This window comes from Myotis yumanensis, unplaced genomic scaffold (genome assembly GCF_028538775.1).
Source record: "Myotis yumanensis isolate MYYU_CA2020_CCGP unplaced genomic scaffold, mMyoYum1.0.hap1 SCAF_19, whole genome shotgun sequence".
In the NCBI taxonomy this organism is placed as follows: domain Eukaryota; kingdom Metazoa; phylum Chordata; class Mammalia; order Chiroptera; family Vespertilionidae; genus Myotis; species Myotis yumanensis.
The window spans coordinates 26,973,795-27,001,190 of record NW_027223770.1 but is presented as its reverse complement, the minus strand read 5'-3'; the positions used below and the strand labels follow the sequence as shown (position 1 = coordinate 27,001,190).

General features: G+C 67.2%; 2 protein-coding genes across 2 annotated transcripts; one reads left to right on the top strand and one right to left on the bottom strand.

The window, feature by feature from the left end:
- The first annotated feature begins 196 nt into the window (after positions 1-196).
- Positions 197-7,676, top strand: SUSD2 (sushi domain containing 2). Its single transcript, XM_070400067.1, has 15 exons — positions 197-272; positions 1,797-2,004; positions 2,180-2,331; positions 2,698-2,865; positions 3,224-3,398; positions 3,477-3,678; positions 3,864-3,949; positions 4,027-4,295; positions 4,371-4,514; positions 4,607-4,765; positions 5,536-5,784; positions 5,875-6,147; positions 6,254-6,430; positions 6,913-7,015; positions 7,123-7,676. Exons 1-15 carry the CDS (start codon positions 197-199, stop codon positions 7,145-7,147), a joined length of 2,466 nt encoding a protein of 821 aa, XP_070256168.1. The 3' UTR covers positions 7,148-7,676.
- Positions 7,677-11,912: 4,236 nt separating this feature from the next.
- Positions 11,913-25,200, bottom strand: GGT5 (gamma-glutamyltransferase 5). The gene is given in 13 exon segments (XM_070400068.1): positions 11,913-13,435; positions 14,357-14,470; positions 14,599-14,717; positions 14,875-14,981; positions 15,569-15,759; positions 15,999-16,135; positions 16,749-16,895; positions 17,604-17,670; positions 17,672-17,762; positions 18,306-18,501; positions 18,898-18,993; positions 19,309-19,439; positions 24,608-25,200. Coding segments are annotated over 13 exon segments (1,719 nt in total). The 5' UTR covers positions 24,784-25,200; the 3' UTR covers positions 11,913-13,288.
- Positions 25,201-27,396: the final 2,196 nt, after the last annotated feature.

Genomic DNA, 27,396 nt, shown 5'->3' with positions numbered 1-27,396 from the left:
CTGGCGCGCACAGGCACCTGTGGACTTTGAGAGGGAACCCAGTGAGGGTCGGGCGGGCAGGGCGGGGCGGGGCGGGCAGGGCGGGGCGTCGGGGCAGGGCGGGCGGGGCGGGGCGGGCTCTGGAACTTAGCCGGCCGGCAGCCTCCCAGCCTCCCGCACTGCTGCACCGCCCGCTGCGCTGCGGACAGGCTGCACCATGAAGCCGCTCCTGCTGCCCTGGGCCCTGCTGCTGCTCGCCACGGCCCCCGGCCCCGGCCCCTGGCCCGCGGCAGGTACGTCCCACCCTGTCTTCCTGACCCCCTGTCTGTCCGTCCGTCTGTGGCAGACAGGACCAGAGCAGATGCCCCTCTCGCTCAGCCTCTGACCATCTGCCAGGCTAGCTGTGGGCTGTCCTGGGGACCTGGGAAGAAACTGGGGGTTCTAGGGTCAAGGGGCCACCCAGCAGGGATGGTGCCCCCCCTAAACCTCCTGGGAGCCGGGAGGCATTGCTGCCCGGGAGGGGAGTGGCTGGGCAGGTGGCAGCTCAGAAGAGCCCTTGGCCTGAACCCCAGCCCTGATGGAGGGTGTGCTTGACCATGGAGGGGCCCCCTTTAGTCCCCCACCCCCACCCCACCCGCCCACGCTCCTGGCCACAGATAACATCAAGGCCTCCGCGGGTATTTCAGCTCCAGGCACCTCCTGAGGCAGGATGTGGGCCCCAGAAAAAGAGCGAAAAACCACACTTCAGAGCCAGGACCCTGCCCCCGCCCCCCCTCCCCCCGCCTGCCCCTGCCCTCTGGGCAAGGCTGGAGGTCACGGGGCTCCGTCCCTGTCTCCCCAGCAGAGAAGAGCCACCACCCTCCTGTCACCTGCCTCCCTGGCATCTCTCAGCCCCACCCGGAACCATCAGCTCATCCTCAGTCAATAAATATTTATTGGCCTCTGATGTGCCCGACCCCGCGCTGGGGGAGGGGCCACCGGGGAGGCTCTGCCCAGGCCTGGCCTTTAACTGTCCCCTTTCGGCGGTGGCCCCAGCCCAGCACCCCCCCCCCACTAGGTCGTGCAGACAGGCCCCTGTGCCCCTCACCGGGGGGGGGGGGGGGGGGGCACTGAGATGCATCAGCTCCGGACTTGGTGGCTGAGGCTGCCTCCTGCACGCCCCCTGCTGGGGATTGAGCCTGCAACCCGGGCACGTGCCCTGCCCGGGATCAAACCCGCAGGCCAATGCTCTATCCCCCCCCCCCATCCTTCTGTCCCCCTGTTTGTCCGTCTGTCTGTGGCAGACAGTCCCAGAGCAGATGCCAAACCTGCTAGGGCCGGGGCTCCTCCAATGCTACAGAGCTGTAGCCCTTCCTCCCCTCGTTCTACCAGTGACGGCGAACCTTTGAGCTCGGCGTGTCAGCATTTTGAAAAACCCTAACCTAACTCTGGTGCCGTGTCACATATAGACATTTTTTTATCTTTGCAACCATAGCAAAACAAAGACATATTTTTGACATTTAAATGCCATTTTAACAAAGAAAAATCAACCCAAAAAATGAGTTCGCGTGTCACCTCCGACAGGCGTGTCATAGGTTCGCCATGACGGTATCTAGCCAGTCTCTCGGGTGAACTGCTGGGTGACCCGTGTGAGAATCACCCGGCCACAGGCCCTGTGGTGTCCACTGTCCACGTACAACCCCGGCCGCCTTCTGCCGGGCACGCTCCTCTCTAACGGGCTCCCGGAAGCAGACACAGCCCTACAGGGAGCGGGGGGGTGGGGGGGGAGAGAGGGGGACCCTCCGCGGGGGACAGCTGCTCAGGGCCCTCTTCTCCAGGGGCCCAGGGGACCTGCTCCAACCGCTGTGGGGACCGGGGCAGCCTGTGCTCCTGCCACCCGACCTGCGTCGGCCTGGGCACCTGCTGCTCCGACCTGCGGGACTTCTGCCTGGAGATCCAGCCCCACTCCGGCTCCATGATGGGCGGCAAGGACTTCCTGGTGCAGCACCTCAAGTGGACCGGCCCCACCGACGCTGTGATCTGCAGGTGGGAGCGTGAGGGGCCGCGCCTGCTGCCCCCTGCCCCCCCCAATACACACACGTGCCGGGGGGAGCCCCGAGGACCCAGGACGGGGACGGCTGGCGGAATGGGTCCCCCAGGGAGCTCAGGGGCCCACAGCCCGCCCCGGCCCGGCCTCTCCTGCCACCCCTGCCCTCCACAGGTTTAAGGAGAGCGTGCAGACCCTCGGCCACGTGGACTCCATGGGCCGTGTCCACTGCGTGTCACCGCTGCTCTACGAGACGGGCCGCATCCCCTTCACCATCTCCATGGACAACGGCCGCTCCTTCCCGCGATCGGGCACCTGGCTGGCTAGTGAGCACCCTGTGCTGGTCCAGGCCGGCGCCCCCGGGGACTGTCCCTGTCCCGGTGCTAATCTATGCACACCCGGCCCTGCCGCTCAGGCCCAGCCGGTCCCTTGAGGGCCCGCCTGCCCGCCCGGTTCCCAGAGCTCCTCTCCCGCCCCATGGCATCCAGACAGGTGTCTCCGCACCGAGGGCAGGGTGGCGGCTGGGGCGCCCCGAGGGCCGGGCCAGGGGAGGGCCTCGCTCTCCCAGCCTCTATTCTTTCCTACCACCGTGAGGGGCGGGGGTCCCCGTGGCCCTAAGGAGACTGACATACTTTGTTCCTGGGAGGCCCCCGGGCCTCAGGCCCCCCCTCACCTTCCCTCCCTCCATCCAGTGCACCCCAGCAAAGTGTCGGATTCGGAGAAGAGCCAGCTGGTGAACGAGACCCTCTGGCAATACTACGGCACCCCGGGCTCCGGGGGCAACCTCTCGCTCACCTGGAGCGCCTCCGCCCTGCCCAGCAGCGCCGTCAGCATTGAGCTGTGGGGCTACGAGGAGACAGGTGAGCCCCCTGCCGGCTGCTCGCAGGAGGGAAAGGGAATCGGCGGGGAGTCCCCGGGAGGGGGAAGCCCCAGCCCGGACTGCAGTGAGGACGGTAGACCCGCGGAAGGGGAATGGGCTGGGGCCAGGGCAGGAGAGCGGAGGGAACAGTGCAGGGAGGGGTGGGCTGCTGCCCCCTCCTCTCTGAGCCCCAGGTCTGGCCTGGAGCGGGGACAGTGACCCTGAGTGCAGGGGCGGGAGGGGGTGGCTCGAGCCAGGGTCCCTGTGGGAGCAGCGGCCGCCCACGCCCACGCCCACGCCGCCTCCGCCCCGGGGGTCCTCGCGGACCAGGGCAGGGCTGACGGGGCCTCCTCCCTCAGGGAGACCATACTCAGAGGAGTGGATGGCCAAGTGGTCCTACCTGTACTCTCTGGCCACCAACATCCCCAACTCCGGCTCCTTCACCTTCACGCCCAAGCCCGCGCCCCAGAACTACCAGAAGTGGGAGGTGGGGGCGCTGAGGATCGTCAGCAGCAAGCACCACGGGGGCGCCAAGTAAGGACGCAGGGATGGGAGGGCCGCTCCCCGCGGCCGGGCAGGGCGGGGGCTGCACGCTGACTGTTTGTCTCCCAGGGACGTGCAGGCGCTCTGGAGCAACGAGCACGCCCTGGCCTGGCACCTGGGCGAGGACTTCCAGGCGGACCCCGTGGCCTGGGCCCGCAAGCAGTGCCAGGCCTGGGAGGAGCTGGAGGACCAACTGCCCAACTTCCTGGAGGAGCTGCCCGACTGCCCCTGCACCCTGGCCCAGGCCCGGGCCGACTCCGGCCGCTTCCACGTGAGTCCCCCGCCCCGCCCCCGGGGCCGGGGCCGGGGCCCAGGAACCAACGAGGGTGCACGTGGGGCCAGGACCGCACGGGGTGGGCAGACGGAGGCCCCTGGAGGGGGGGGGCCGGGGTCCGAGGGTCCTTTCGGGGACGCCATGGGGCTGGCGGAGCCTGACAGCCGCCCGCCCCGCTGCAGACGGATTACGGCTGCGACATGGAGCGGGGCAGCGTGTGCACCTACCACCCCGGGGCCGTGCACTGCGTGCGCTCCGTGCAGGCCAGGTGAGGCCGGGGTGTGGGACGGGGCGGGGCCCGAGGGCGGGGTCCCCCCTGCCGGCCTGACCTGCCCGGCCCCCCAGCCCCCAGTTCGCCGCCGGCCAGCAGTGCTGCTACACCAAGGAAGGCACACAGATCCTGACGGCCGACAGCACCAGCGGCAGCACCCCGGATCGCGGCCACGACTGGGGCTCGCCCCCCTTCCGCGCCCCGCCCCGCGTGCCCGGCCTCTCCCACTGGCTCTACGACGTCATCAGCTTCTACCACTGCTGCCTCTGGGCGCCCGACTGCCCCCGCTACATGGACCGGCGGCGCTCCAGCGACTGCAGCAGCTACAGGCCCCCTCGCCTCGGTGGGTGCCGGCGGCGCAGGCCCTGGGGTCCGGGGCGGGGGGAGGGGCGGCCCGCTGACCCTCCACTCTCCGCAGCCTCTGCTTTCGGGGACCCGCACTTTGTCACCTTCGATGGCGCCAATTTCACCTTCAACGGGCGTGGCGAGTACGTGCTGCTGGAGGCGGCGTCGACCGACCTGAATGTGCAGGCGCGCGCCGAGCCCCGGACGACGCCGGAGGGTGAGGCCGGGCCCGGGGGCTTGGGTGGCTCGGGGTCACCCGGCTGGGAAGCTGCAGCTGAGCGGCCTCGTTCTGCATCCCCCCCCCTCCAGGCGTGCCGCAGCGAGGCACCGGGCTGACCGCCGTGGCCGTCCGAGAGGGCGACTCGGACGTGGTGGAGGTGCGGCTGGCGGGCGGGGCGGGGCCGCTGCAGGTGCTGCTGAACCAGGAGGTGCTCAGCTTCGCCGAGCAGAACTGGATGGACCTGAAGGGTGAGTGGGCGGCCCGGCTGGTCGCCCGCGCCTCCACCGGGCTCTTCCACCCGGGCCTCCCGCCTCTCCCGGGGCGGCTGGGGCAGGGCTGCTGTCCAGGGCCCAGATGTGGAGATGGAGCCTCAGGCAGCCCCCCTCCGCTGCACCCCCTCAGAAGCGCCCGCGCAGGGGCCCTGCCATGGCGGCTGTGGGCAGGCATGGCTCTGGGACCCTAGAGCGAAGCCCGGCCTTGAGCCTCCATGCCCAGGGAGCCAGAGACCCACCCCCTCCCTGGTCGGAGCCCGGAGATGCCAGGATGGCGGTGCCGGGAGCTGCAATGCTCCCGGGAAGCTGGCTGGGGGCGAGGGAGCAGCCGCTCCCTGTCCACCCCCTGCCCTCCCGGTGCTGTGTCCTCAGGGAATAAATGAGTGAAATGACTCCCAGCTGGGGGGCGTGGGCACGTGGACGGGCTGTGCGCACTGAGAACGCAGGGACCCTGGCAAGGGCAGAGGCTGCTGCCTCCCAGGCAGGGATGGAGGGCCGACAGGCAACCCCACGCATGGCCTCAGCACGGGGGGTGCCTCTGCAGGGCCTGGGCACCTCCGATCAGCAGGGGCTGGGGGGCCCCGGCACAGGTGTGGGCCTGGAGTGGTGGAGTCCCAGTAGCAGGGCAGGTCCCGGGGCGCCCTGTCCTTCCCCCGAAGCCCAAGGGCGCAGGCCCACCCATCCTGGGGCTGTGAGGTCACAGGGCCCCCCCGAAGGCAGCCCTGACACCACGCCACCCGTGCCAGGCATGTTCCTGTCGGTGGCCACCGGGGACAGGGTGTCCATCATGCTCTCGTCGGGGGCCGGCTTGGAGGTCAGCGTCCAGGGCCCCTTCCTGAGTGTGGCCGTCCTGCTGCCGGAGACGTTCCTCACCCACACGCGCGGCCTCCTGGGGACCCTCAATGACAACCCCGCGGACGACTTCACGCTGCGCAGCGGCCAGGTCCTGCCCCCCACCTCCAGCTCCCGGGAGCTGCACCGGTTTGGGGCCGACTGTGAGTGACCGGGCCCACGCTGGGGGGAGAGGTGTGGCAGGGCGGGGGCGGTGCAGGGAGGGGACCCCAGGCCTGCCTGTGTCTCCCCAGGGGCCGTGAGGAACGCCTCCTCCCTGCTCACCTATGACTCTCGGCTCCTGGTCAACAACTTCCTGTACGGGCCCAAGCACGACCCCACCTTCCAGCCCCTCTTCCCCGAGGAGGTGTCCCTCAGCCCCAGCCAGGCCGCCGCGGCAGCCGAGCTGTGCGGAGGCGACCACTTCTGCAGCTTCGACGTGGCTGCCACCGGGAGCCTGAGCGTGGGCAATGCCACCCGGGCGGCCCACCAGCTGCACCAACGGCACGTGCAGAGCCTGAAGCCCGGTGAGGGGGGCAGGCCGCCGGGGGGGGGGGGGGGGGGGGCAGGCGCCTGGCACGGGGACAGGCCTCCCAGGGGCTCACGGTTGTCATCTGCACCGTCTCCCCGCAGTGGTGTCCTGCGGCCGGCTGGCCCCGCCCCCCAATGGGCGAAAGGATGGCACCAACTACCTGATGGGCTCCACTGTCTCCTTCCACTGCAACAACGGCTACAGCCTGGTCGGGGCAGAGGTCAGCCAATGCCAGGCCGACGGCACCTGGTCTAGGCCCGCCCCGACCTGCCAGCCAGGTGAGGAGGCCGGCCCCCTGGTCCCAGGCCGCTGCTGCCCAGCCCCGCCTCGCCCCGCCCACATACGTGTCCTGCCCCGCCTAACCCAGCCCCGCCCACACACTTGTCAGACCCCGCCCACACAAGTGTCGGGCCCCGCCTACCACATGCTCCTGCCTCTCCTAGCCCCGCCCCGCCCACATACGTGTCCCGCCCCGCCTAACCCAGCCCCGCCCACACAAGTGTCGGGCCCCGCCCACCACATGCTCCCACCCTTCCTAGCCAGGCCCCGCCCACATATGTGTCCAGGCCCACCCATACATTTGCCAGGCCCCACCCACACACGTGCCCGGCCCCGCCCTGTCTACCTGGCCCCGCCCACACACTTGTTCGGCCCCCGCCCGCCACGTGCCCCTGCCCCACCCCACTTAGCCCCGCCCTGCCCACATGCTGGCCTCGCCCACGTGCTTTGCCCCGGCGCCCATGACACCCCACCTCCCCAGGCCGGAGCCACGCGGTGCTGCTGAGCATCATCTTCGGAGGCCTGGCCGCCGTGGCTGTGGTCACGCTGATCTACGTGCTGCTGCGACGCAGGAAAAGCCACACGTGAGACCCCACCCCCACGGTCCTGCCCCTCCTCGGCTCCCCGGACCCTGGGCCCCGGGGCGCTGGTGGGATGGCGGTGCCCGCTCTAGCCCTGTTCTCTGTTGCAGGGCCGCCTGGACTTCGAGGCCCTGAGAGGGGCACTCTGCACCCGGCCGGGCCACCTGGGGCCGAAGACCAGCCTCCCGGGAGAAAGGCCCGAACCCCCGAGCGCGCCAAAGCCTGGCCCCTGGACCCAGATGCCTGACACTGTGGACCCCAGGCCGGTGCCCTGCTCTGCCACCTCGGACCAGACCGACCTCTGACTGTGCACCCCCGAGGCCCTGCTCCCACAGTCCTTGCATCTCGGGTTCCCCAGACTCCAGACTCCATGCCCCTGAGCTCTAACAGCTGCCTCCCCGCCTAGCCCTCCAGCGTCTGGTACTCAACTGTCAATACCTCATTCCCGGCGTCCGCTGCCCACGCCCCGATGCCTGATATACGGACACCTGGTGCCCCAACACTCAGCTGCCTTGATCCCCAGACCCTGGGCCCAGCCACGACGGCAGGTGGGCCCAGGCCAGGGCATGGAGGGGTCGCAGCACCAGGCTCATCACCGACTCCCTGGAATGTCACGGAAACAGCCCGCCCGCCTGTCCAGGAGAAAACAAGCCGTGGTGCCCTCCCTGGTGTCCCTCGTTCGTGCTTTGGTTCCAGAGAGTTCCACATGCCTTTCAGGGTCCAGAGCGACCTGGCCTGGGCTCTCCACCCATTGCCAGGTGACCTGGGTCAGGTCCCTTCTTGGCCTCTGTCTCTCCATTTGAGAAGTGGGTTGAGACAGGGACCCCGGGTGGGGTGGGGAAGAAGGCCATGGTGTCTGGGGTGCCACCCTGGGTGGCCAGGAGATGAGACGGAGCCAGCCTGCCCTCCCCGGTGCCACCACCGGCCCCTTCACCTGCAGAGAGCTGGCCCCGGGCCCCCCACCCTGCCCCGGCAGTTCCCCGAAGCTGGTGGCACGCCCCACGTCCTCTGACCCGGGTCCACGTTCTGGGTCCCCGGGCACTCCACCCAGGAGAGTCCAGATGCTGAGCATGGAGCATAGGCCTCGTGCCACTGCTGCCCACCAGAGCCCCGGCCCCTCCTCCAGGGCCAGGCAGCTGGCATGGGAACACAGGCCAGGAGCCCCAAGTTCCCTTTGGCAATGCGGGTCATGGAGGTCCTGACAGGGTAGGCTATGCACTGTGCGCATCAGAAAGCACCGAGGAGGCTGGGCTTGGAGGCTGGTGCCCCCTGCGTGTGCCAGGCGGGCATCTCCGTCTGAGGGGCGGGGGCCAAAGGGATAGTGTGCCTACAGGATGAAGAGCCTTGGGAGAGCCCTGGCCGGTGTAGCTCAATGGATAGAGCACCGGCCTGAGGACTGAAGGGTCCTGGGTTCGATTCCAATCAAGGGCACGTACCTCTGTTGGAGGCTCGTCCCCAGCCAGGGCCTGGTCAAGGGCGTGCAGGAGGCGACCCGTCGATGTGTTTCTCTCACATGGATGTTTCCTTCTGTCTCTCCCTCTCCCACTCGCTCTAAAAACCAATGGGGCGGGGGCGGGTGGGAGCACCCTGGAGGGGAGTGTTGCGTGAAGCCCTCCTCACTGTGGCTGCAGCACCAAGAGCGGCCACATGGGGGAAGCAGAGGGTAAGAGCGGCCGCCAAGGTGGAGGCTGCACCAGGACCCAGGCCACCGGGAGGAGGGAGGCGGGCCCCAGCCTGCAGCTGGGCCACCAGCTGTGCTCACAGCCTCGCCCTGTGCCTCTCAGCTGCGGGGGCTGGGAGCCGTCCCCATGTATCAGGAACTCGAGGCTGCACCGGTCACCCCAGGTCATCCAGCTGGCCCTGACCTCCAGGTTGCAGCCCAGACCTCCCCACCCCCAGAGCACCCCCTTTGGTGAGGGGCCCGGGCAGAGGTAGGGGCTGGGTGGCAGGGGCAGGTCTTGTCCGCGGGGTTTCTGGAAGTGGGCAAGAATACACAATGCGGGGGACTTGGGAGGCTCCCAGGGACGGGGCCCAGAAGAGGGAAGGAGGGGAAGAAGGTTGGTGCCTCCTGCCCTTCCAGACCCCAGACCCTCGCTTCTCCACCTCTGCTTCCAGCTCAGGACAGTGGGGCTGAGCGGCCCCATAGCTGCTGGGCGGGTACTTCCCTCTGCAGATGAGGGGGGCGGGGCCGGCCTCCCACCCACCTGTCTCCGGGCCGAGCAGCCCAGCTGGCACTTGTCAGTGGGTGAGAGGGCAGTTTCGTGGTCCAGGCAGTCGGGACACGTGGGAGCAGACACCGCCTGGGGGCTTGGGGGTTCACAGCTTCCACAACAAGCCCCAGAGGCCCCGTGGGGTTCTCATCCGCCACGTGAGGGGCCTCCCAGGTGGAGGAGCAGGAAGGTTGGGGCGGAGGGAGAGGAAGGGCCTGGCAGCCCAGGCTCCTCCCCATCAGGCCACAGCATTTAGGCTGCATCCCAGAGTGAAGCACGGCTTCCCTGAGCGTCCCCCCTGCCCATCCCTCAGACAGGCCTAGAGCTGCCCTGTTCCCCCTCCACCCCCACCCCCCCCGGCAGGAGGAGGGGTGCGCTGTCTGGGCCCCGGCATCAGGCGTCCTCTGTGCCAGGGGCAGGCCAGGCTGGGAAGCCCCAACACCTGACAGGGTTTTCCCGGGGGCCCCGGGGGGCAGGGGCTCTGTCTGGGTCTGTGTGAGGGCGGAAGTTCCCGGAGCCCGGCATGGACTCCCCAGCGACATCAAAGGCAGGGACGACCCCCATTTCAGGGAAATGGAACCCCTGGGAATCAAGACATCTAAGCCCAATGGTCACGTCGCATATAAGAACCAATCAATGAATGAATGCATCAATAAGTGGAACAACTGCCTGGCTGGCGTGGCTCAATGACTGAGCCAGGAGGTCAGGGTTTTCGATTCCCGGTCAGGGCACAGGCCCGGCTTGTGGGCCTGATCCCCAGTGTGGGGCACGCAGGAGGCAGCCGATCAGTGGTTCTCATCACTGATGTTTCTCCCTTTCCCTCTCCCTTCCTCTCTGAAACCAATAAAAACATTTAAAATAATAACAATATTATTTTTAAAATAGACGAGTAGATAGAGAAGATTTGGCTTATGTATACAATAAAATATTATTCCCTCATCTGTGGGAAAAGAGGAAATCGCGCCACCTGTAAAAACATGAGTCGGGCTGGAGGGCATTATGCTAAGATCAGTCACAGAGGAAAACAAACACTGAGCGATCTCACTGATATGTGGGATCCCAAAGCCAGACTCTGGCTCCTTGGCTCTGAATCCCTGATTTGCCGAACCCGAGAACTGAGCGCCGGCATCGCTGCTAACAACACCGGTTAATAGAATGACAGGCGGCAGGGGTACGGTCCTCTGGTCCCTCGTCTGCGGATCGGGTGGTGTTACCGCCCCTGGTCAAGTCGCCTTCCCCTGAGGGTGTATTTTGAGTGAAAGTCGGGGATTTTATAAATGCTTTTCTGCACTGACTGAGATGGCCGGTCATTTTTTCTTCCTGTTGGCGTGAAAACGTGGTGAATTTCGTTGCTTGATTTCCCAAGTTTCAGCCCATCTTGCATTCAGAGAGCACACCCACATGGGTGTGAGATAAGTTCTTTCTTATTGCGTTTAGCGTGCTTATGTTTTGTTGAGTTTCACACCCCTGTGTGGGAACGAAGTCAACCTCTCGTGTTCCGACATGAACTGTCTTTGTTGGGCCCGGCCCTGGCGGCTCCGTGGCTGAGCGTCGAGCTAGGAACCAGGAGGTCACGGTTCAGTCTCTGGTCAGGGCACCGGCCCGGGTTGTGGGCTCGATCCCCAGTGGGGGGGCGTGCAGGCGGCAGCCGGTCCATGATTCTCTCTCCTCGATGTGTCTCTCCCTTCCTCTCCGAAATCAATGAAAACATATCTTTTTTTAAAATTCCTTTGGTTTCTTCCCGAGATTCTGCTGGTCTCATTGGGAGAGCTGGGCCGAGGTCCCTCGGCTCCGTGGGGGAGTCTGTCTGCGAGGCTGTTTTTCTCCCGACAGCAACACAGCAACAGCGCTTGGAGGGCGCGGGGGGGGGGGGGGGGGGGGGGGGGGCGGGGGGGGGCGGCGGGCGCGCCTCCGGGCCGGGAGCTATTTCCTCTGCCTCTGGGATCTCGCTGCTGTTTTCACTGGAAAAGGCTGATGTGTGAATGCGGTTGAGCAACTTGCTTCTAAGTGGAAACAGCCATTTGCAGCTTTCTGTGGCCTAAGGAGTCATAGCCCTGTGCATCTTCCCAATGCATTCTTGGTCTCTGATATTAAATATTTCAGTATTTTAAAAGATTCAAGGATCTTCCCCCCCCCCCCCCCCCCCGCTGCCCCAAGAGCACACCCGATGGAATATTCTTTTATTATTATTATTTCAGAGAGGAAGGAGAGAGAGAAACATCAATGATGAGATCGGCTGCCTCCTGCACGCCCCACACTGGGGACCGAGCCCACAGCCCGGGAATCGAACCCCTGACCTTTCAGTTCATAGGTCGACGCTCAACCACTGAGCCCCGCCGGCCAGGCTGGAATATTCTTTCCATGTGCTCTTTCTGCTAAGCTTCGAGGCCCCTTCTTTTGCTTCTGTGACGTGTTTCCCGAGTCCACGAAGCCCAGCTGGCTGCTGCTTTCTCCCTCTGTGACTTTTAAAATAAACGTTCACTTCTCAGTGGAGCTCTTGGCTCTGAATTCTTTCTTTGCCGGACTCCAGAACTGGGTCCGACGTGGCCGGTCACAGCTGGAGCCATTTCGCTGCCAGCGTCACGGGTACCAAGGCCACGCGTGAGGGTTGTGGTACCAGAAAGGGGACCCGGCCCGTGGCGCGTGGGTTCCTGACTCCACGCAGGAAAGATGTCACACGCGAGTCCAGGTGACCGAGGGACCGTTTATTACCGCTGGGACCAGTGACACAGGGAGGGCTGAGCACAGGAGAAGCCACGGGAGCGCCCAGGTGGGCTGCCTCGCTCTGGGAGCCGGAGGAGAGGGGCCTTGGCCTGGCCGGTGTGGCACAGTGGTTTGGAGTGTTGTCCGGTACACAGAGGTGGTGGGTTCGATTCCCAGTCAGGCCTCATACCTAGGTTTCAGGTTCCATTCCTGATGTGAGGCAATCCATCCGTGTTTCTCTCTCTCTCTCCCTCTCTCTCTCTCTCTCTCTCTCTGAAATCGATAAAAAATAAAAAAGTAAAAAACAGAGAACAGTCCACAAATACGCCCCGTCCTGGTCCTGGGGGAACGCGGCCCTGCCCGCATCCTGCTCTCTGCCCAGTGACATTAACCCCCCCCCTCGGTTTCCGCGTTGGGAGGCCTGTGTGTGGTGTTTTGTCTCCGGGCACAGGGCGTGCATCCCGCTTGGCCCAACGCCAGGCGGAGTGGGAGGCGGGACTCGGGGGGGCCCTGCCAGGGGGAGGGGGACCCCGATGCTCTCAGGAACCAGGGCGGGCAGGACCCCCAGGCCAGGGCGGCCCTGCCAGCAGCTGGCAAAGCCATTCACGGTGGTTGGGGCTCCTGGGTCCAGATGAGCGGTTCTCAACTGGGGGCGATTGGGGGCTGGTTGTTGGGGGAGGGGGTGCTGCTGCATCTAGTGGGGGAGGCCAGGGGTGCTGCGGGGACAGCCCCCCCCACAAAGAGTGCGTCACCCCAAGTGCCAGCGGTGCCAGGGGTGCGAGCATGGGCTGCTGGGGCCGGGCCGGGGTCTCAGGCCTCACTGCGGCCGACACTTTCCTGGCCCCGAAGACAAGAGGCAGAGACAGGCCCTGGCCAGGGCCCAGGCAGGCCGCACCCCCGCCTTCCTTTCCCACAACAGGGGGCCCAGGTGGCCCCACGTCAGAGCTCCAGCAAGTGGGGGCGGGGGGCAGGGGCACTGCTGCCCAGGGGAGGCCTGGATGGGCCCAACTGCCTCTGGGCCTCAGGCCTCAGTTTCCCCACGTCTATGCTGGTGCAAAGGACGGTGGGAACCCGTGTGTCTGCTTCCCGAGGGTCCCCTCCCTCCCCGAATGCGGCGGGGCGGCTCCTCTTTCACCTTGAACTGGAGGATGTACTGATGGCGAGGGGGTTTGGGGGAGGGGAGGGGTCCACAGTCCTGGGGGAGAGGCTGGAGAAGCTGGAGGGACATGCAGGGCCACCGGCGGCCCAGGGGGCGGCGCAGGCCCCTCTGCCACCCCCACTGGCTCCCCGGCCAGGGGTCAGTCACGCCCTGACCCGCCACACGCCGAGGTCGGGCAGATCCCGGCTCTGGGGAGCAGCCTCCTCAGTAGCCGGCGGCCTCTCCCTGCTTCCTGGGGTCCGAGGCGGCCTGCACGCAGGCCCCGTCCTGGAACACGGCCTGCACCACGTTCAGGAAGAACGGCCGCCCCGCCTGCTTCTGGCCCCGGCGCTCCAGCCCCCGCTTCACTTCCTGGGGGAGAGAGGGGGGCCCAGGTGAGGACGCCTCAGACCTGTCTCCATGGCAACAGGGCCCAGGATCTGGGGGAGCCGAGGGTCTGGGGGAGCCGAGGGTCTGGGGAGCCGAGGGTCTGGGGGAGCCGAGGGTCTGGGGGAGGTCAGGGTCTGGGGGAGCTGAGGGTGGTGGGGGAGCCGAGGGTCTGGGCCCACAGACGGAAGCTCCCGGGGACGACACCCCGTGGGCTCAGGGCCCCTCACTCTGGTCGCTAGAGACGCCCCCGTCATGAGCGGTTCCTCACGAGAAAGACCGCTCTGAGGATCTCGAACCCCTGCTGGTTGACCTGCCCCTGGGCCTGGAGCTTGCAGCCTGAGAGCTGCCGGTGTTTTGAATTAGGTCCTGGCAAAGGGCGGTTGCCAGCTCAGAGAAGCTTCCAGAAAGCCAACCGTTGGCGGGTGGAGGGGGCAGGGCGGGTGTGTGTGGCGGTGGAATTCAGCTCCGGACCTGCTCTGGTCGGGGATCGAGGAATGTTCCTAAGAACAGCAGCAGCGCAGCCCCCGTGCCTCCATCCCTCCTCCGCAGACTCTCGAGGGAAGAATAAACTCCGACAAACAGATCTGCGCTTAAAGCTGCTGATCCCACAAGGAAACAGGACCCTCGTGAGCGAGAGTCTGAGAGGCCAGAGCCGGAAAAGAAGCCGCGGAGAGAAATGGGGGGCAGAGGGGGGGGCGGTGCTGAGGTGCCTGGGGGCTCGGCCAGGGAGGCAGGGGCCACACCCTCTCCTTGGCTTGGAGACCCGGGGGACTGGCCTGGAGCCGCCCCGTCTCACCCGCGCCCAGCGCTGCAGGGTGCCCGGCTTAGGGCCCTCAGGGGCTTGGGCCACGCCACCGAGGCCTCCCGCCTGCAGGGGTGGCTCCGACCCGACCACGGCCTCACCTCGGGGAAGTGGGGCTCGAACTCCACCTGACCCTTGTCGTTCACGTGCAGGATGCGGGCAGCCACGGCTGCACCCAGGTCCAAGCCCAGCCACAGTTTTGTGTTCACGATGACCTGGGGAGGGAAGGAGATCACGGGGGGGAGGGGGCACCAGCCCCCCCCACCCCCTCCCCGCTCCCAGGGGAGCAGGACCACTGTGTCGCCCAGAGAGGGGCCGTCCCAGCGGGGAGCCCCGGACTCACCTGGACCACAGCGGAGATGATGAGCTCCCCGCCGGCCCCGCCGATCACCAGCTTTGACCCCTGGGCCGTGTTGACCAAGATGGAGGGGACCATGGACGAGGGGGGGCGTTCCCCTGGAACTGGAGGCCCCATGGGTGTCACCGGCAGCCTGGCTTCTGAGCCAGCGCCCTGCACACCGCCCCTCTGCCTGTGCCCTCTCACTACCTCACACCATGGCTGGGAGAGGTGGGGTCCCCCAGGCAGCGCCCCCTCTCTCCAGGGGGCCCCCGCACTCACCAGGCGGGGGGGTTCCCTGCGCGCCGGGCCGGCGCCGCCAGCACAGGTCCAGGAGCTCGTTGTTGAGGAGGATGCCCGTGCGAGGCGAGTACACCATCGCCCCGAAGCTGCGGAGGGGAGGGGGGGCCGGGCTCAGGGACAGCCTGGGGGGGGGCGCCCTCATTTTACTTTTATTTTTAAATATATTTTTATTGATTTCAGAGAGGAAGGGGAGAGAGAGAATAGAATCATCCATGATGAGAGAGAACCATGGACCGGCTGCCCCCTGCACGCCCCACACTGGGGATCGAGCCTGCAACCCGGGCCTGTGCCCTGACCGGGAATCGAACCCTGACCTCCTGGTTCATAGGTTGACGCTCAACCCCTCAGCCCCGCCGGCCGGGCCCGGAGCCACTCACTTTGGTGGCTGCCCTCCCGCGTGCCGCCGCTGCCCTCTCCCCGGCACTGCCCCCAAGATCCCCCCCGTGTGCCCCGTCAGGGTGTCCTTCTGTAAGGCCCATCCCTGAGTGCTCCTGGCTCAGGCCCCCCGTCAGCAGAGGTATCAGGGTGTGGGACTCCTTTTGACAGAGAAGAAGAAGAAATGGGAAAAGCAAGGTGAGGAGAGGCTGGGGCTGGGGAGACAGGCGGAGGGTGGGGTGGGGGGGTGACTCAGGTCTCGGGGGAAAGGAGTGGGCCTGCCTCCGGGGACACGCACGGTGTGTTGATGGTGCTGGTGGCAGCCACGGCACTGCCGTCGGCCCCCAGCACAGACACGTGGGCCGTGCCCGTCCCGTGGCCCCAGGCCCCAGCCAGGCTGTAGTGGCTGAGCGGGTGGTCACCCCGGGCGTCGATCTGCTGGCGGATGTGCTGGGCCAGCGCCTCTCCCAGCAGGTCCTGGGAGGCGTTCTGGGGGGACAGTGGGTGGTCAGGGTCAGCGCAGGCCCTCTCCTCCCGTCTGTCCTCCCGGAGCCCAGGCTGCACCCCGCCGGCCCTGCAGCTCCTCTGGGACGTGGTGCTACCGCTGCCCTCCGTACCTGCCACGCCAGGGCCTCCTGCAACGCCCACACCTGTCCCAGGACCAACCATCCCGCCAACCCCCGGCCAGGCTCTCAGGTCCCACTGCGCCCGGGCCGCAGCCACCTCACCTGGACCTCCGGGTGGCTCCGCGGGTCCCACAGCCGCCACCGCAGCCCCCCGGCAAACTTGAACGTTTCCACAAGGTGATGGTACAAGGTCACGTTCCCTCAGGCCCGGCCACCGACCTCCGCAGAGAAGTTGAACCCTGCGGGGGGTGGGGAGGGGGCACGGGCACTGAGCCACACCAGCGGGGGAAGAACGCACCGTCTTGACCCATTTTCCACAGCCCTGGCGTCTGACGAGGGGGCTGGGCCGGGAACGGCCCACGGCTGCCCCAGGCCACGGCTGCCCCTGACCACGGCTGCCCCAGACACAGCTGTCCCAGGCCACGGCCTGCGCCAGGCCACAAGCTGTCCCAGGCCACGGCTGCCCCAGACATGGCTGTCCCAGGCCACGGCTGCGCCAGGCCACAGCTGTCCCAGGCCACGGCTGCCCCAGACATGGCTGTCCCAGGCCACGGCTGCCCCAGGCCACGGCTGCCCCAGGCCACGGATGTGCCAGACACGGCTGTCCCAGGCTACGGCTGTCCCAGACACGGCTGCCCCAGACACAGCTGTCCCAGGCCACGGCTGCGCCAGGCCACAGCTTGTCCCAGGCCACGGCTGCCCCAGACATGACTGTCCCAGGCCACGGCTGTCCCAGACCACGGCTGCCCCTGACCACGGCTGCCCCAGGCCACGGCTGCCCCAGGCCACGGCTGGGCGTGGGGTTCTGGTTCCAGCAGGACAGGACCCTGAGCGGGAGGCTGGGGCTCTCACCTTTGAGCACGTTGAGGATGAGGCTGAGAATTGCGCCCCCTGCAGGCGGCGGGGGGGAGTACAGGATGTAGTCCCCCAGGGGCATGGCCAGGGCGGCCACCACCTCAGGCTGGAAGGAGGCCAGGTCCTGCATGGTCAGCTGGCTGCCTGAGGGGACAGAGAAGCGCCAGCGCAGGTCGGGGAGGAGGCCAGAGTGACCGCCCCTGGCCCCCGGCCACCCAGCCTGCCAGACCCAGATGAGGGAGGGTGGGTGTGTGGGCAGTGGCCTCAGGGCTGGGCCCCAGAGCCCTGGGCGGGGAGGGCAGGACGGGGCTGGAGGCAGGCAAGTTGGGGGAGGGTGAGGGAAGGAGGGAAGGTAGGAGAGGAGAGCTGGCCTCAGGGACACTGTGAGGGTGGCCAGCCCCAGGCCCAGAGCCCACCATGGCTCCCAGGGACTCCCCTCTGTTGGCCCTAACCCCCCGGGCCCTGCTCCTTGAGGGCGTGGCGGCAGGGCCACGGCGGAGGGCAGTGAGCGGGACGGGGCCCACAGCCTCTCCCAGCCCCGGGAACAGCTGGCTCTTCCTCAGGCCCTGGACAGAGCCTGCCCGCAAGACCGCGTGCTAGTCCTGGCCAGTGTGGCCCAATGGATAGAGCACCGGCCTGTGGACGAAAGGGTCCTGGGTTCGATTCTGGTCAAGGGCACATTTTGGGTTGCGGGCTTGATCCCCAGTGGGGATCTCTCTCTCCCTCTCCCTTCCTCTCTGAAATCAATAAAAATATATTTTAAAAAAGAAAGAAAGACGTGCAGCAAGGACCCTGTGTGGAGAGCCTGGCTCTTCCTGGGGGGCCCCCTCGGCCGGGCTCGGCGGGGCTCACCTTCCCCGGCGATGTCCTCCAGCAGCGTCCGGCCCAGCTGCCCCGAGTAGAAGGCCTCGGCGCCCTCCCCTGGCCACCGTCTCCAGCGTGGCCGCCAGCGCGGGCCAGGGGAACGGGTCCTCGGGCCCCAGGGGCTCTGTCCCGTTGAAGAAGAGCTGCCTGGGGGGAGGGGGGCTGCCTCAGGTGGCTCAGGTCCCGGCCGCAGCCACACCCCCTGCAGGGGCCTGCTCGGGGTCCTGGGGACCCCACAGGGAAGCGGTCCTGGTCCGGGGTCCCCAGGGGCTGGGTGGCCACCGAGGGGACAGACCCCCTAGGGTTGGGGGGTGCTGCCCCTCTCCCCTCCCTCATCACCCTGTCAGGCCTGTGTCCACCGGGGCCTGTCCTCGCTGCTCCTGGGAGGACCTGCTCAGTGGGGGGCAGGCGGGCAGGGGGGCGACCAGAGGGCAGTGGCAGAGGCCGGAGCCGTGCCCGCAGGGCCCCATCTCTTCGGCACAAACCCTCTGGCCTGAGCCCCTCCCGTTGGGTTCTGCCCCACGGAGCCCCGCGTGTGAACTGGGCATCGCAGGGCTGGCCAGGCGGGGTCCCGGCACCCACAGGTCCGTGTGCCAGAGGCCGGGGCCTGAGCCCAGGAGCTGAGAAGGGGTCCCTGCACGCCCCCATCTCCCCCCTCCCCCTTCCCCCCCTGTTTCCCCAGCAGCTCACTTCAGGGAGGAGGCAGCCAGGAAGGGGCGCAGGAAGCTGTGGCTGAGGAACTGGCTGAGGACGAGGGGTACGCGGTGGTCCCCGCGGAGCAGCGCGATGGTGGGCTCGAACAGCTGCGCCCAGGGCAGGCGGCCGTGGCGGCGGTGGGCCTCGGCGTAGCCCCGCAGCTCCCCGGGCACCCCGACCCACTGGGCGCCTGCAGGGCGTGGCGGTGTCAGGCTGCCCCCACGCTGCCCCCCTTGGCCCACAGCCCCCCGACTTCCAGGGTTCTCCATCACCCGCACTGTCACCCCATCGGCCTTGCTCCCGGCCCTGGCACCAGGGGACCCTCCTGAGCCCACACCTGACCTGTCCCTCTGCACTCACACTCCCAGCGGCGACCCACCCAGCCCCCGTCCCCATAACCCATCTCCATGGAGCCCTCCTGCCTTTGCCAGGCTGGGTGCCCTGTTTGGGTCGCCCCTCCCCCTTAGAGAGCTCTCCCCCGGCCCCCCCCCCCCCCGCACTCCCCCAACCCCAGCAGGACGGGGCCTCCATGGGGGGTTCAGCCTGTCCGTGAGGGTGTCAGCCCAGCGCCCCTCCCGAGCCTCACCTGTGCCCAGAGGTAGCGCCTGCTCACACTGGTCCAGCAGCCCCGGGTCATGGCGGGCGGGCACCGTCTCCCTGGCGTTGATGACCTCCGCCTGCCCTGGAGGCAGGGCCCGGCGTGCGAGGGGTCAGGCCCCCTGCGGCTGCCTCGGCCCCACCCTGGCCTCCCCGCCCTGCTCCACTCCGTAGGGTCTGCCAGGAAGGGAGAGGCGGGGGGGGAGGGGTACAGGGGGCACCAGGCAGGGGCCGGGGCAGACGGGACACCTCGATGTCAGGGTTTGGGGACCCCCCCCGGGGGGCTGCACAGATGCACCAGTGACCCCAGGATCCGTCCCTGCCCTCAGGGCCTGGGGCTCGGCCGGTGGGTCCCACAGCCCCGCCCCGGCCCCCGCCTCCGGACGCCCCGCGGACGCACCTGTGCTCGCGTTGTAGACGGTGAAGATGACGCCTCCGCCCAGGCCCATGCTCTGGGGGTTGACGACGCCGGTGCAGACCAGAGCGGCGATGGCGGCGTCCACGGGCGAGCCCTCCTGCTGCAGGATGGCTCTGCAAGACACGGCGCCGGGAGAGGGCTGGCTCCCAGGCCCCGACCTCCCCCTGGGCTCGCCCAGCTGGCCATCCCCGGGGGAGGAAGGCAGGTGGCCCATCCGTCGCCACCAAACCTTCAGAGACCAGACCGGGCGGCCCCGTCAGGCCAGCCCCTCCCACAGGCGCACAGGACTCTGCAGGTGGCGGACTGCGATGCTGTGGGCACGGCCCCTTGCCACGGACAAGGTGCTTCTCCGTTGGCAGAGTTCTCCTGTGGCCGCTGTTCCCCGGCCCTCCCAGCAGCACTGGCTCTTCTGTCCCTGGTGGAGCCAGGCCTGGGCCAGCCCTCCAGCCCCTCCCAGCAGTCCCAGGGCCCAGGCTGGGCAACCACCACTCCCATGTCACGGGGGACACATGAGCTCCAACCCCTGTAAGGCTGGACTGTTTCAAGTGACCCCAGGACCCTTCTCTGCCATCAGGGCTCGGGGCTCGGGCTGGTGGGTCCACAGCCTCTTCCCAGTGTCTATGGGAATGCTCTCGGGCCTGTCTCCCGTCTGTCCATCTGTCCGTGAGCAGTAAGAGGTGGGCCCTCCAGCTGTGAGGTGCGGTCGGACAGGCCTGTGCTGAAGGAGTGACCCTGTCCCTGGGGCACAGCCTTGCACAGCTGACCAGGGGCTGCTCTTCACTTACACCCAGGAGTCCTCCCCGGGACCCCTGGGAAGCCAGGATTTAAACCCCAGTGATGACCTGGCTGGTGTGGCTCAGTGGTTGAGCATCGATCGACCCAGGAACCAGGAGGTCACGGTTTGATTCCTGGTCAAGGCACACGCCCGGGTTGTGGGCTCCATCCCCGTAAAGGGGTTATTTTTTAAATAAGTTTTTATTGATGTCAGAGAGGAAGGGAAAGGGAGAGAGTGACAGAAACATCAATGAGGAGAGAGAATCATGGATCGGCTGCCTCCCGCCTACCCCCTCTACTGGGGGTCGAGCCTGCAACCCGGGCACGTGCCCCGACAGGGAACCGAACTGTGCGCTGACTCCGGGCCTCCCAGGACAGGCAGCCTGAGGTTGGTCACTGTCTGTGCCCTGCCTGGGGCCACCTGGCGTGAGCTACGGCGTGATCTGCAGACGGCCGCACGAGCGCCAGCCTGGGCCCTGTGGTGAGAGTCACGGGCACCCTGAGGTCAGATGCTGCTTGTTTGAGGGATTTAAGGACCATTCGCAGCATCAGCAAGACAGGCTGTTTGTAAGGAAAAGCCACTGGAAGGGGCCCAAACGCTGGGTGGGGCGAGATGTCAGGAAACCGCCAGGGCTGACCAAACGGTGTGAGCCAGGTTGATGGACTGGCAGATACGGTGCCTGCCTGCGGCCGGTTGGGGGGGGGGGGGGGGGATGGCTCAGACAAGGATCAATGGCTCCTGCCAGGGAGAGCACAGTCCCTCCCGCCCTCGGCCTGAAGCTCCGCAGTCAGACCATCCCCATATGCTCCGGGTTGCTAGGCCAGCGCTGGAGCTCAGAGCCAGTGTGTCTGAGCAAGTCCACGCACTGGCCCTTTAAGAGGAACACCTGGGACTCCCGGACCCTCTGTCTCACTCAGCCACCATCCCTGCTGGTCTTCTCTTCCTGGCACTGGAGCCCCGGACTCGGGGGCCTGGTGTGAGGCTGGGACCCCTCGCTGGGGGGAGAAACCTCCGCAGCTGAGACCTGATTTTATCCGCTACCTGTGGGTGTGCACCGGCCAGTTCCTCTCCTCCACCCCTCCCACCAGGCCCAGCGTGGTTCCCGCCTTAAATCCCTAGTCGAGGGCGTCCGTTCAGCTAGACTGCAGGCGGTTCTGAGAGACGGCTGCCCCGTAGCGTCGTCGCGATGCTGATGTGGTTGTGGGCGGAGGCGAGCACCTGTGCACCCCATCCTGACCGGAAGGCAATCACACCTTCTTTTCTTTCTTTCTATTTGAAGAGGGCGCTGACTGCAGCCGGGACCGTGAAACGAGGAAGGGCCCAGGAGAGAAGAAGCAAGGAGAGCCGACGCGGGGCAGCCCCGGCTCACAGAGGAGAGGGGGCCTGGGAGGCAGGGGCGGGGTGAGCCCGGGGCGAGCTGCTGCTGCCCACGGTTCCCCTGGTGGCGAGTCTCTGGGACCCTTAGAGTTTAGGAGCCGCACACACGCCTGTGGGGGGAGAACCGGAGGAACGTGCCGGTCCCCACGGCGCCGGGAGCCTCCATCACGTATCCACTCCATCCCACACACACACACTCACACACACGTGTGCTCACACATGCGGCGCGCCGTGCCCAGGCCATAGCTTCCTGAGCCCCAGCGGGAGGAAATGCAATAATTTCCTGGAAACTTGGCCGGTAGTACAGAGAGCCATCATGGTCCCGGGGCCTCGGAGAGAGGAGGAAGGGGCGAGGCCACCCCCAACTCCCTAGGAGCCTTCCCCTCAGGAGGGTCCCCCGCGCGAACCCTGGGCCCTGACTCTGGGTCCTGAGAGCTGACCCAGGTCCAGTCCCAGCCACTGCAACAGCCAGTGGTCAGGACATCAAGCCACCAGCAGGCAGCACCGCCTACGGGCCGGGCGAGATCCCGTTCCCCCTGAGGGAAGTGCTGGCACCGACCCATTTCGCAGATGGGAAAACTGAGACCCAGGGGTTGCAGCATCGTGTCCAGAGCCCCAGCTCTCCTCTGCACTGCGAACGGCACGCACAGGCCCTGGTGGGTCTGGAGCAGCAGACAAGGCTCAGGGCCGTCCAATCCCCACTCCCCAGGGCCAGCCCGGACCCCAGTGCCCGCGAGGTGAGCCCTCTGGATCCCCACCAGCCTCCTCTGCAACCACGCACTTGACCAGTAGAGCTCTGGCCTTTACGGGCCAAGCCTGGAGGCTGGGCAGACACTGGGGCTCCAGGTGGCGGGGGGGGGGCGCCAGGAAGGCCCACCCCGCCAGCAGCCCTGGCGTCTCTTCCTCCGTGACAGCAGGCAGGTCCCTCCGTGCAGGCCTAGCCTCCTCCTAAGTGAAGCGCAGCCACGCATCGCCCTGGATTCCGGGAGGATCGCCCTGGATTTTGGGAGGAGCGGGGACCCCCCTCCCCCGCTCTCCAGGATCTGGCTGAGGCAGGCCTTTCGGAGTGGCCGTAGCAGACAGACATCACAGCGCTGAGCCCCCACCAGCCCTCAGGGCACCCACCTGCCCACAGCCCAACCCACTGAGCCCTGAGGCCGGGAGATGCAGGCCTGCTCCCTGCTTGCAGCAGTGGGATCAGAGGATCAGAGCCAAAGAGGCAGATCCGAGGCGCGAATATTGCTAATTGAAGAAAAGCAAAGCACGGCCGGCGTGGCTCAGTGGTTGAACCAGGAGGTCACAGTTTGATTCCCCGTCAGGGCACAGGCCCGGGTAGCGGGCTCCATCCCCAGTGTTGGGGGTGCAGGAGGCAGCCGGTCCATGATTCTCTCTCATTTGCTCTCTCTCCCTCTCCTTTCCTCTCTGAAATCAATAAAAATATATTAAAAAACACACACAAAAAAGAACAAGACGACAGGCAGAGAAGAGGCCTCGTGGTCACGGGGTATCTATGGTGTGACCGCAGGCCTGGGCTGGCCCTCCCGGGGTCCTGGTCCCCCCCTCCCCCGCCCCCGCAGGAGGAAGCCTGTTTCGGGGAGGACAGCAGCCTGCGCCCCTCTTGCCCCTGAGCTGTCACTCAGCCCTGTCACCCTAGAAGGGGCCCTGGGGGAGGATCAGACCAGGGGCGGGTGGGACAGGGACAGACGGACAGACAGGGAGGAAGGAAGGAAAGAAAAGGGGAGGAGGAGGCGCGGGGAAGCCGGTGAGGGAGGAGGGGAGTGGGCTGCGGGTGGCCCCTCTCAGCCCCGCAGCAGCACAGCCACAGCTCCCAGCCCCCTCCCCCAGGGGACCCGGTTCCACAGCCGCTGGGCAGCTCCCGCCGCCCGCTCCGCTGCTGGGACAGGAAGTGGAAAGTGCTATCGGTCCAGCACACACCGTGGGAGGAACCACATCCGTGACTCTCTAAGGACGCGGCCTCCTGGGTCAGAGACCGGCCCCGGCTCTCACGGGCGGGCACACAAAAAACAAGATGACCGTCGGAGAAGAGGCCTCGTGGTCACGGGGTATCTATGGTGTGACCGCCGGCCCGGGCTGGCCCTCCCGGGGCCCTGGCTGCCCCAGGAGGCCCTGCCCCTCCCCCAGCCCCGCAGGAGGAAGCCTGGTGCGGGGAGGACAGGAGCCTGGGTCCGGGAGCCCCTGAGCAGACCGAGCAGCCTGCGCCCCTCTTGCCCCTGAGCTGTCACTCAGCCCTGTCATCCCAGAAGGGGCCCTGGGGGAGGACTGGACCAGGGGTGGGTGGGACAGGGACAGACGGACAGACAGGGAGGAAGGAGGGAAAGAAAAGGTGAATGAATGGAGCCAAAGGGGTGATGCTGGGCCCACTGCTGCCTGGGGGGGCCTGGGGCTGGGACGCGGCTGCTCCCCCTGCCCGGGACAGTCCCTCCGGGAGCACAAACAGCCTCTCTGACAAGCGCCCCAGAGGCAGATGTTCCGGGAAGCAGACCCAACAGCAGGGAAGGGGCGGGGGAGGGGACGGGGGGGGGGGGGGCAGGAGGGCGTCTTGCCATGTCCCGCCCCAGGACGCGGGGGTTGCGGGGGGTGGGGGGGCAACCGAAGCCTCTTCTGGGTGGGACTTCCTGGAAGAGCGTCACAAACACCATCTGGGGTCCCTCCCCACTGCCCCCCTAAAAAAATCACCCCTCCCATGACTGGCCTGGTTCCAGGCCCTGACCCCGGCAGGGCGAACGCATGGATGGGGCCCCCACACTCCCTCGCCATGGCCCCGGGAGGACTGGCAGGCCCACGGGAGGGGCCAGCACTGGTCATCGGGGTCACCCTGGGCCAGACCGGTGACACGGGCACTGCCTCCTCGGGGCCCCTGAGCCCTGGGACTAGGAATCGACTCACAGGCCATCTCTTCTCTGCCCAGTGTCCTTGTCCCCACTGTCCCCCATCGTCCGTGTACCTGCCTGCTGCCCGCTCCGTGCAAAGGCCCTGAGGCCGCTCCCTCGCCGGAGCCCACACCCACGTGGCCCCCACACGTCAGATGCAACAGAGGCACCTGCTCCACACTCTTGCCACAGTCACAGGCCCTCTGGGAGGGGCCCCCCACCGCCCCCCCAGACTCACCGTCCAATGTCCGAGCAGACCTTGGAGTCGGCGGCGACCGCAGCGTGGGCAAAGGCCTGGGGGCCGCAGGGGGCGTGGTGGCGGGAGAGGACCACGACGGCAGGCACGATGATGGCCAGGGCCAGCCCCAGGCCCAGCAGCACCAGGCCCAAGGCGGCCCCCCGGCCCGGGGCCATGGCTCTGCAGCCCCGGGGGTGGGGGAGGGAGGCAGGTGGGCAGACAGGCCAGCGGACAGACAGATGCACAGACAGCTGTGTGGTTGGATGGACCAGACAACGCCCAGATGGACTCCCAGATGATTGACTGGATAAAGAGATGCAGCCAGAGACAGACACACGGACGGACAGGAGGCCAGACAGCTGGAGAGAGGCCGACAAGAGAAGGCTGGTCAGACAGACCACCGGACAGAGGCAGGTTACAGCTGGGCAGACAGGTTGGCAGGCGAACGGCGGGCAGTTAAGCGGGCAGGTGGGTGTGCGGACAGACGGCGCGTGGCAGCCGGGCCCCTGCCTTCCACAAGGGCTGCTCGGCGGGAGGGCTGCTCGAGCCTGAGCGTGGCCCTGGCCCGAGGCCAGGGGGCAGGGTGTTCATGGAGTTTTACTTTCTCAAAGAGGAAGCTGCGGTTAACTCCCTCGCTGCCATTCCCACGGCCCGCCCGCCCTGGCAGCCCTGGAGGTACGCCGCCCCTCGGTCTGCCCGCGGTGCCCATCCCCTGTGCCCGAGGACGTGGTGCCTGCTGGGCTGCCCACGGCCGCCTCTGGTCCCAGCAAAGCCCGACAGCAGGGCTCAGAGAGGAAGGGGACAGTGGGGAGCCCTGGTCCCCAGCCTTCTGGTGTTGGCCCTGCCCAGCCACAGCCCCCTCGGCACCCCAGAGACAGAGGACACTGGGGTGTCCGGGGCACAGAGGCGAGGCTGAAGGGAGCCAGAGACAGACAGAGGGGGAACCCAAGGCCATCATACTCAGGACCCGGGTTCAAGTCTCGCTCAGCCACAGCTTGGCTGGAAGACGGGGTGCGGACAGAGAGGGGTGGGGAGTGGTACCCAGGTGGTACAAGGCGTGCGGTGAGTGCAGATGGGCATGTGCCAGGCCTTGGCACCAGTGCCCACCAGACCGCCCACCCAGGGGCCGCTGCCCAGGAGCTGCCTCTGTGGCCTCCAGGCCTCTGTCTCTCTGCGTCCCTGTCCCTCGATGCTCCGGGTCACTCCTGTGCCAGCAGCGCCTCCTCTGCTGGGCCTTCAGGGCACCCGCCGGGGAGGTGGCTGGAGGAGGAGGCACCCCCGGAGGTGCCCCCTGGACCGGACTGCGGGCTGGACGCCCATCTACTCAGTCCCCACAGTCCCTGCGGTTCTCCCCATCCCCCTTCCCGGGTCTCCTTACACCTCGAGGCCAGCAGAGAAACTGAGGCGCAGAGAGGGGCTGGACAAGCCGCATGGCCCGCCAGGCCCCCGGCCCAGAGCCCCGGCCAGCCTGCACGCAGGAGGCTCCTGGCCCTGTTCCCGCAGGCCGGTTCCCACGTGGCTCACAGGGTGGGGAGGGCTGCGGGCGCCTCCCCCCCTCCCCGCCCCCCCACCCCTCACTACAGCGACATTGCTCAACCGGGAACCAAAGTTCACTCCTGGGCCAGGGCCAGCCCACCCGGAGGCCGGGGATGGCTGGGGGGAGTCGGCAGGGTCAGGGGTGGGACATTCCCTTCCTCTCCCCAGCGTCCTGGTCAGACCAAGGCCGGGGGCAGGGACCACGGAGCCAGCGCCCAGGACAGGAACGGCTGTCAGGCCGGCCCGGCCAGGAGGGGCCCTGAGTGTCTGCCTGACGGTGAGGGCCGGGAGAGGATGGGAAGGAAAGAGAGGGAAGCTAAGCCCCCAGCCGCCAAAGGAGCGCCCTGCCGAGCCCCGGGGGCCTGGGCACACCCTGTCCTCATGTCGGGGCCCAGGCCTGCCCCCCACTCCCACTGGGACCACAGCCCGGGCCTCAGGCCTGTCCCCTCCCCTGAGAATGTGGTCACAGCCTTTCCTCCGAGATTAAGTGAGGGCTGAGGAGTGACTTGCACATTCTACCAGCCCCAACTCCCTCCCCCCCCAACTCCCTCCCACCCCCAACTCCCCCCCACCCCCAAGTCCCCCCCCCAACTCCCCCCCAACTCCCCCCCCAACTCCCCCCCACCCCCAACTCCCCCCCACCCCCAACTCCCCCCCACCCCCAACTCCCTCCCACCCCCAACTCCCCCCCCCCCCCCCCCCCCCCCGGCCTCCGGGCAGGGCTCAGCCTCTGCAGGCACAACACGGGGTCCCTGTGGACACTTTGTTTTTTGTGTGTCTTTTTCTTAATATGTTTTTATTGATTTCGGAGAGGAAGCGGGAGGGAGAGAGAAACGCGAACATCAACGATGGGAGAGAATCATGGACCGGCTGCCTCCTGCACACCCCACACTGGGGATCGAGCCCTCCACCGGGCCTGTGCCCTGACCGGGAATCGTACCGTGACCTCCTGGTTCATAGGTCGATGCTCAACCACTGAGCCACACCGGCCGGGCCCTGTGGCCACTTTGGAGACACTGCTTCAGGAAGGAGCGGCAGCTCGGCCTCCGTTGGCCCCTGTGCCCTGCCCTCGGAGGCCCCGCCTGTGCTCACTGGCCCGGCGTTACCTGTTGGGCCGCGACCCCTCTGTCCGCTCCGCCTCCAGCAGCCTTTCCTAGCCCCTGACGTCGGTTACTGCAACTGTGTGTAAAGGGTGAGCTGGCAGTCCAGCCTGCGAGGCTCAGTGGTGGAGCATCGACCTAGGAACCAGGAGG

Bases quoted from the DNA above. Each gene is read 5' to 3' on its own strand.
- SUSD2 (XM_070400067.1), top strand. From the start codon at position 197: ATGAAGCCGCTCCTGCTGCCCTGGGCCCTGCTGCTGCTCGCCACGGCC. The intron at 2,332-2,697 runs GTGAGCACCCTG...CCCTCCATCCAG, and splicing joins ATCGGGCACCTGGCTGGCTA to TGCACCCCAGCAAAGTGTCG. The intron at 3,679-3,863 runs GTGAGTCCCCCG...GCCCCGCTGCAG, and splicing joins CCGACTCCGGCCGCTTCCAC to ACGGATTACGGCTGCGACAT.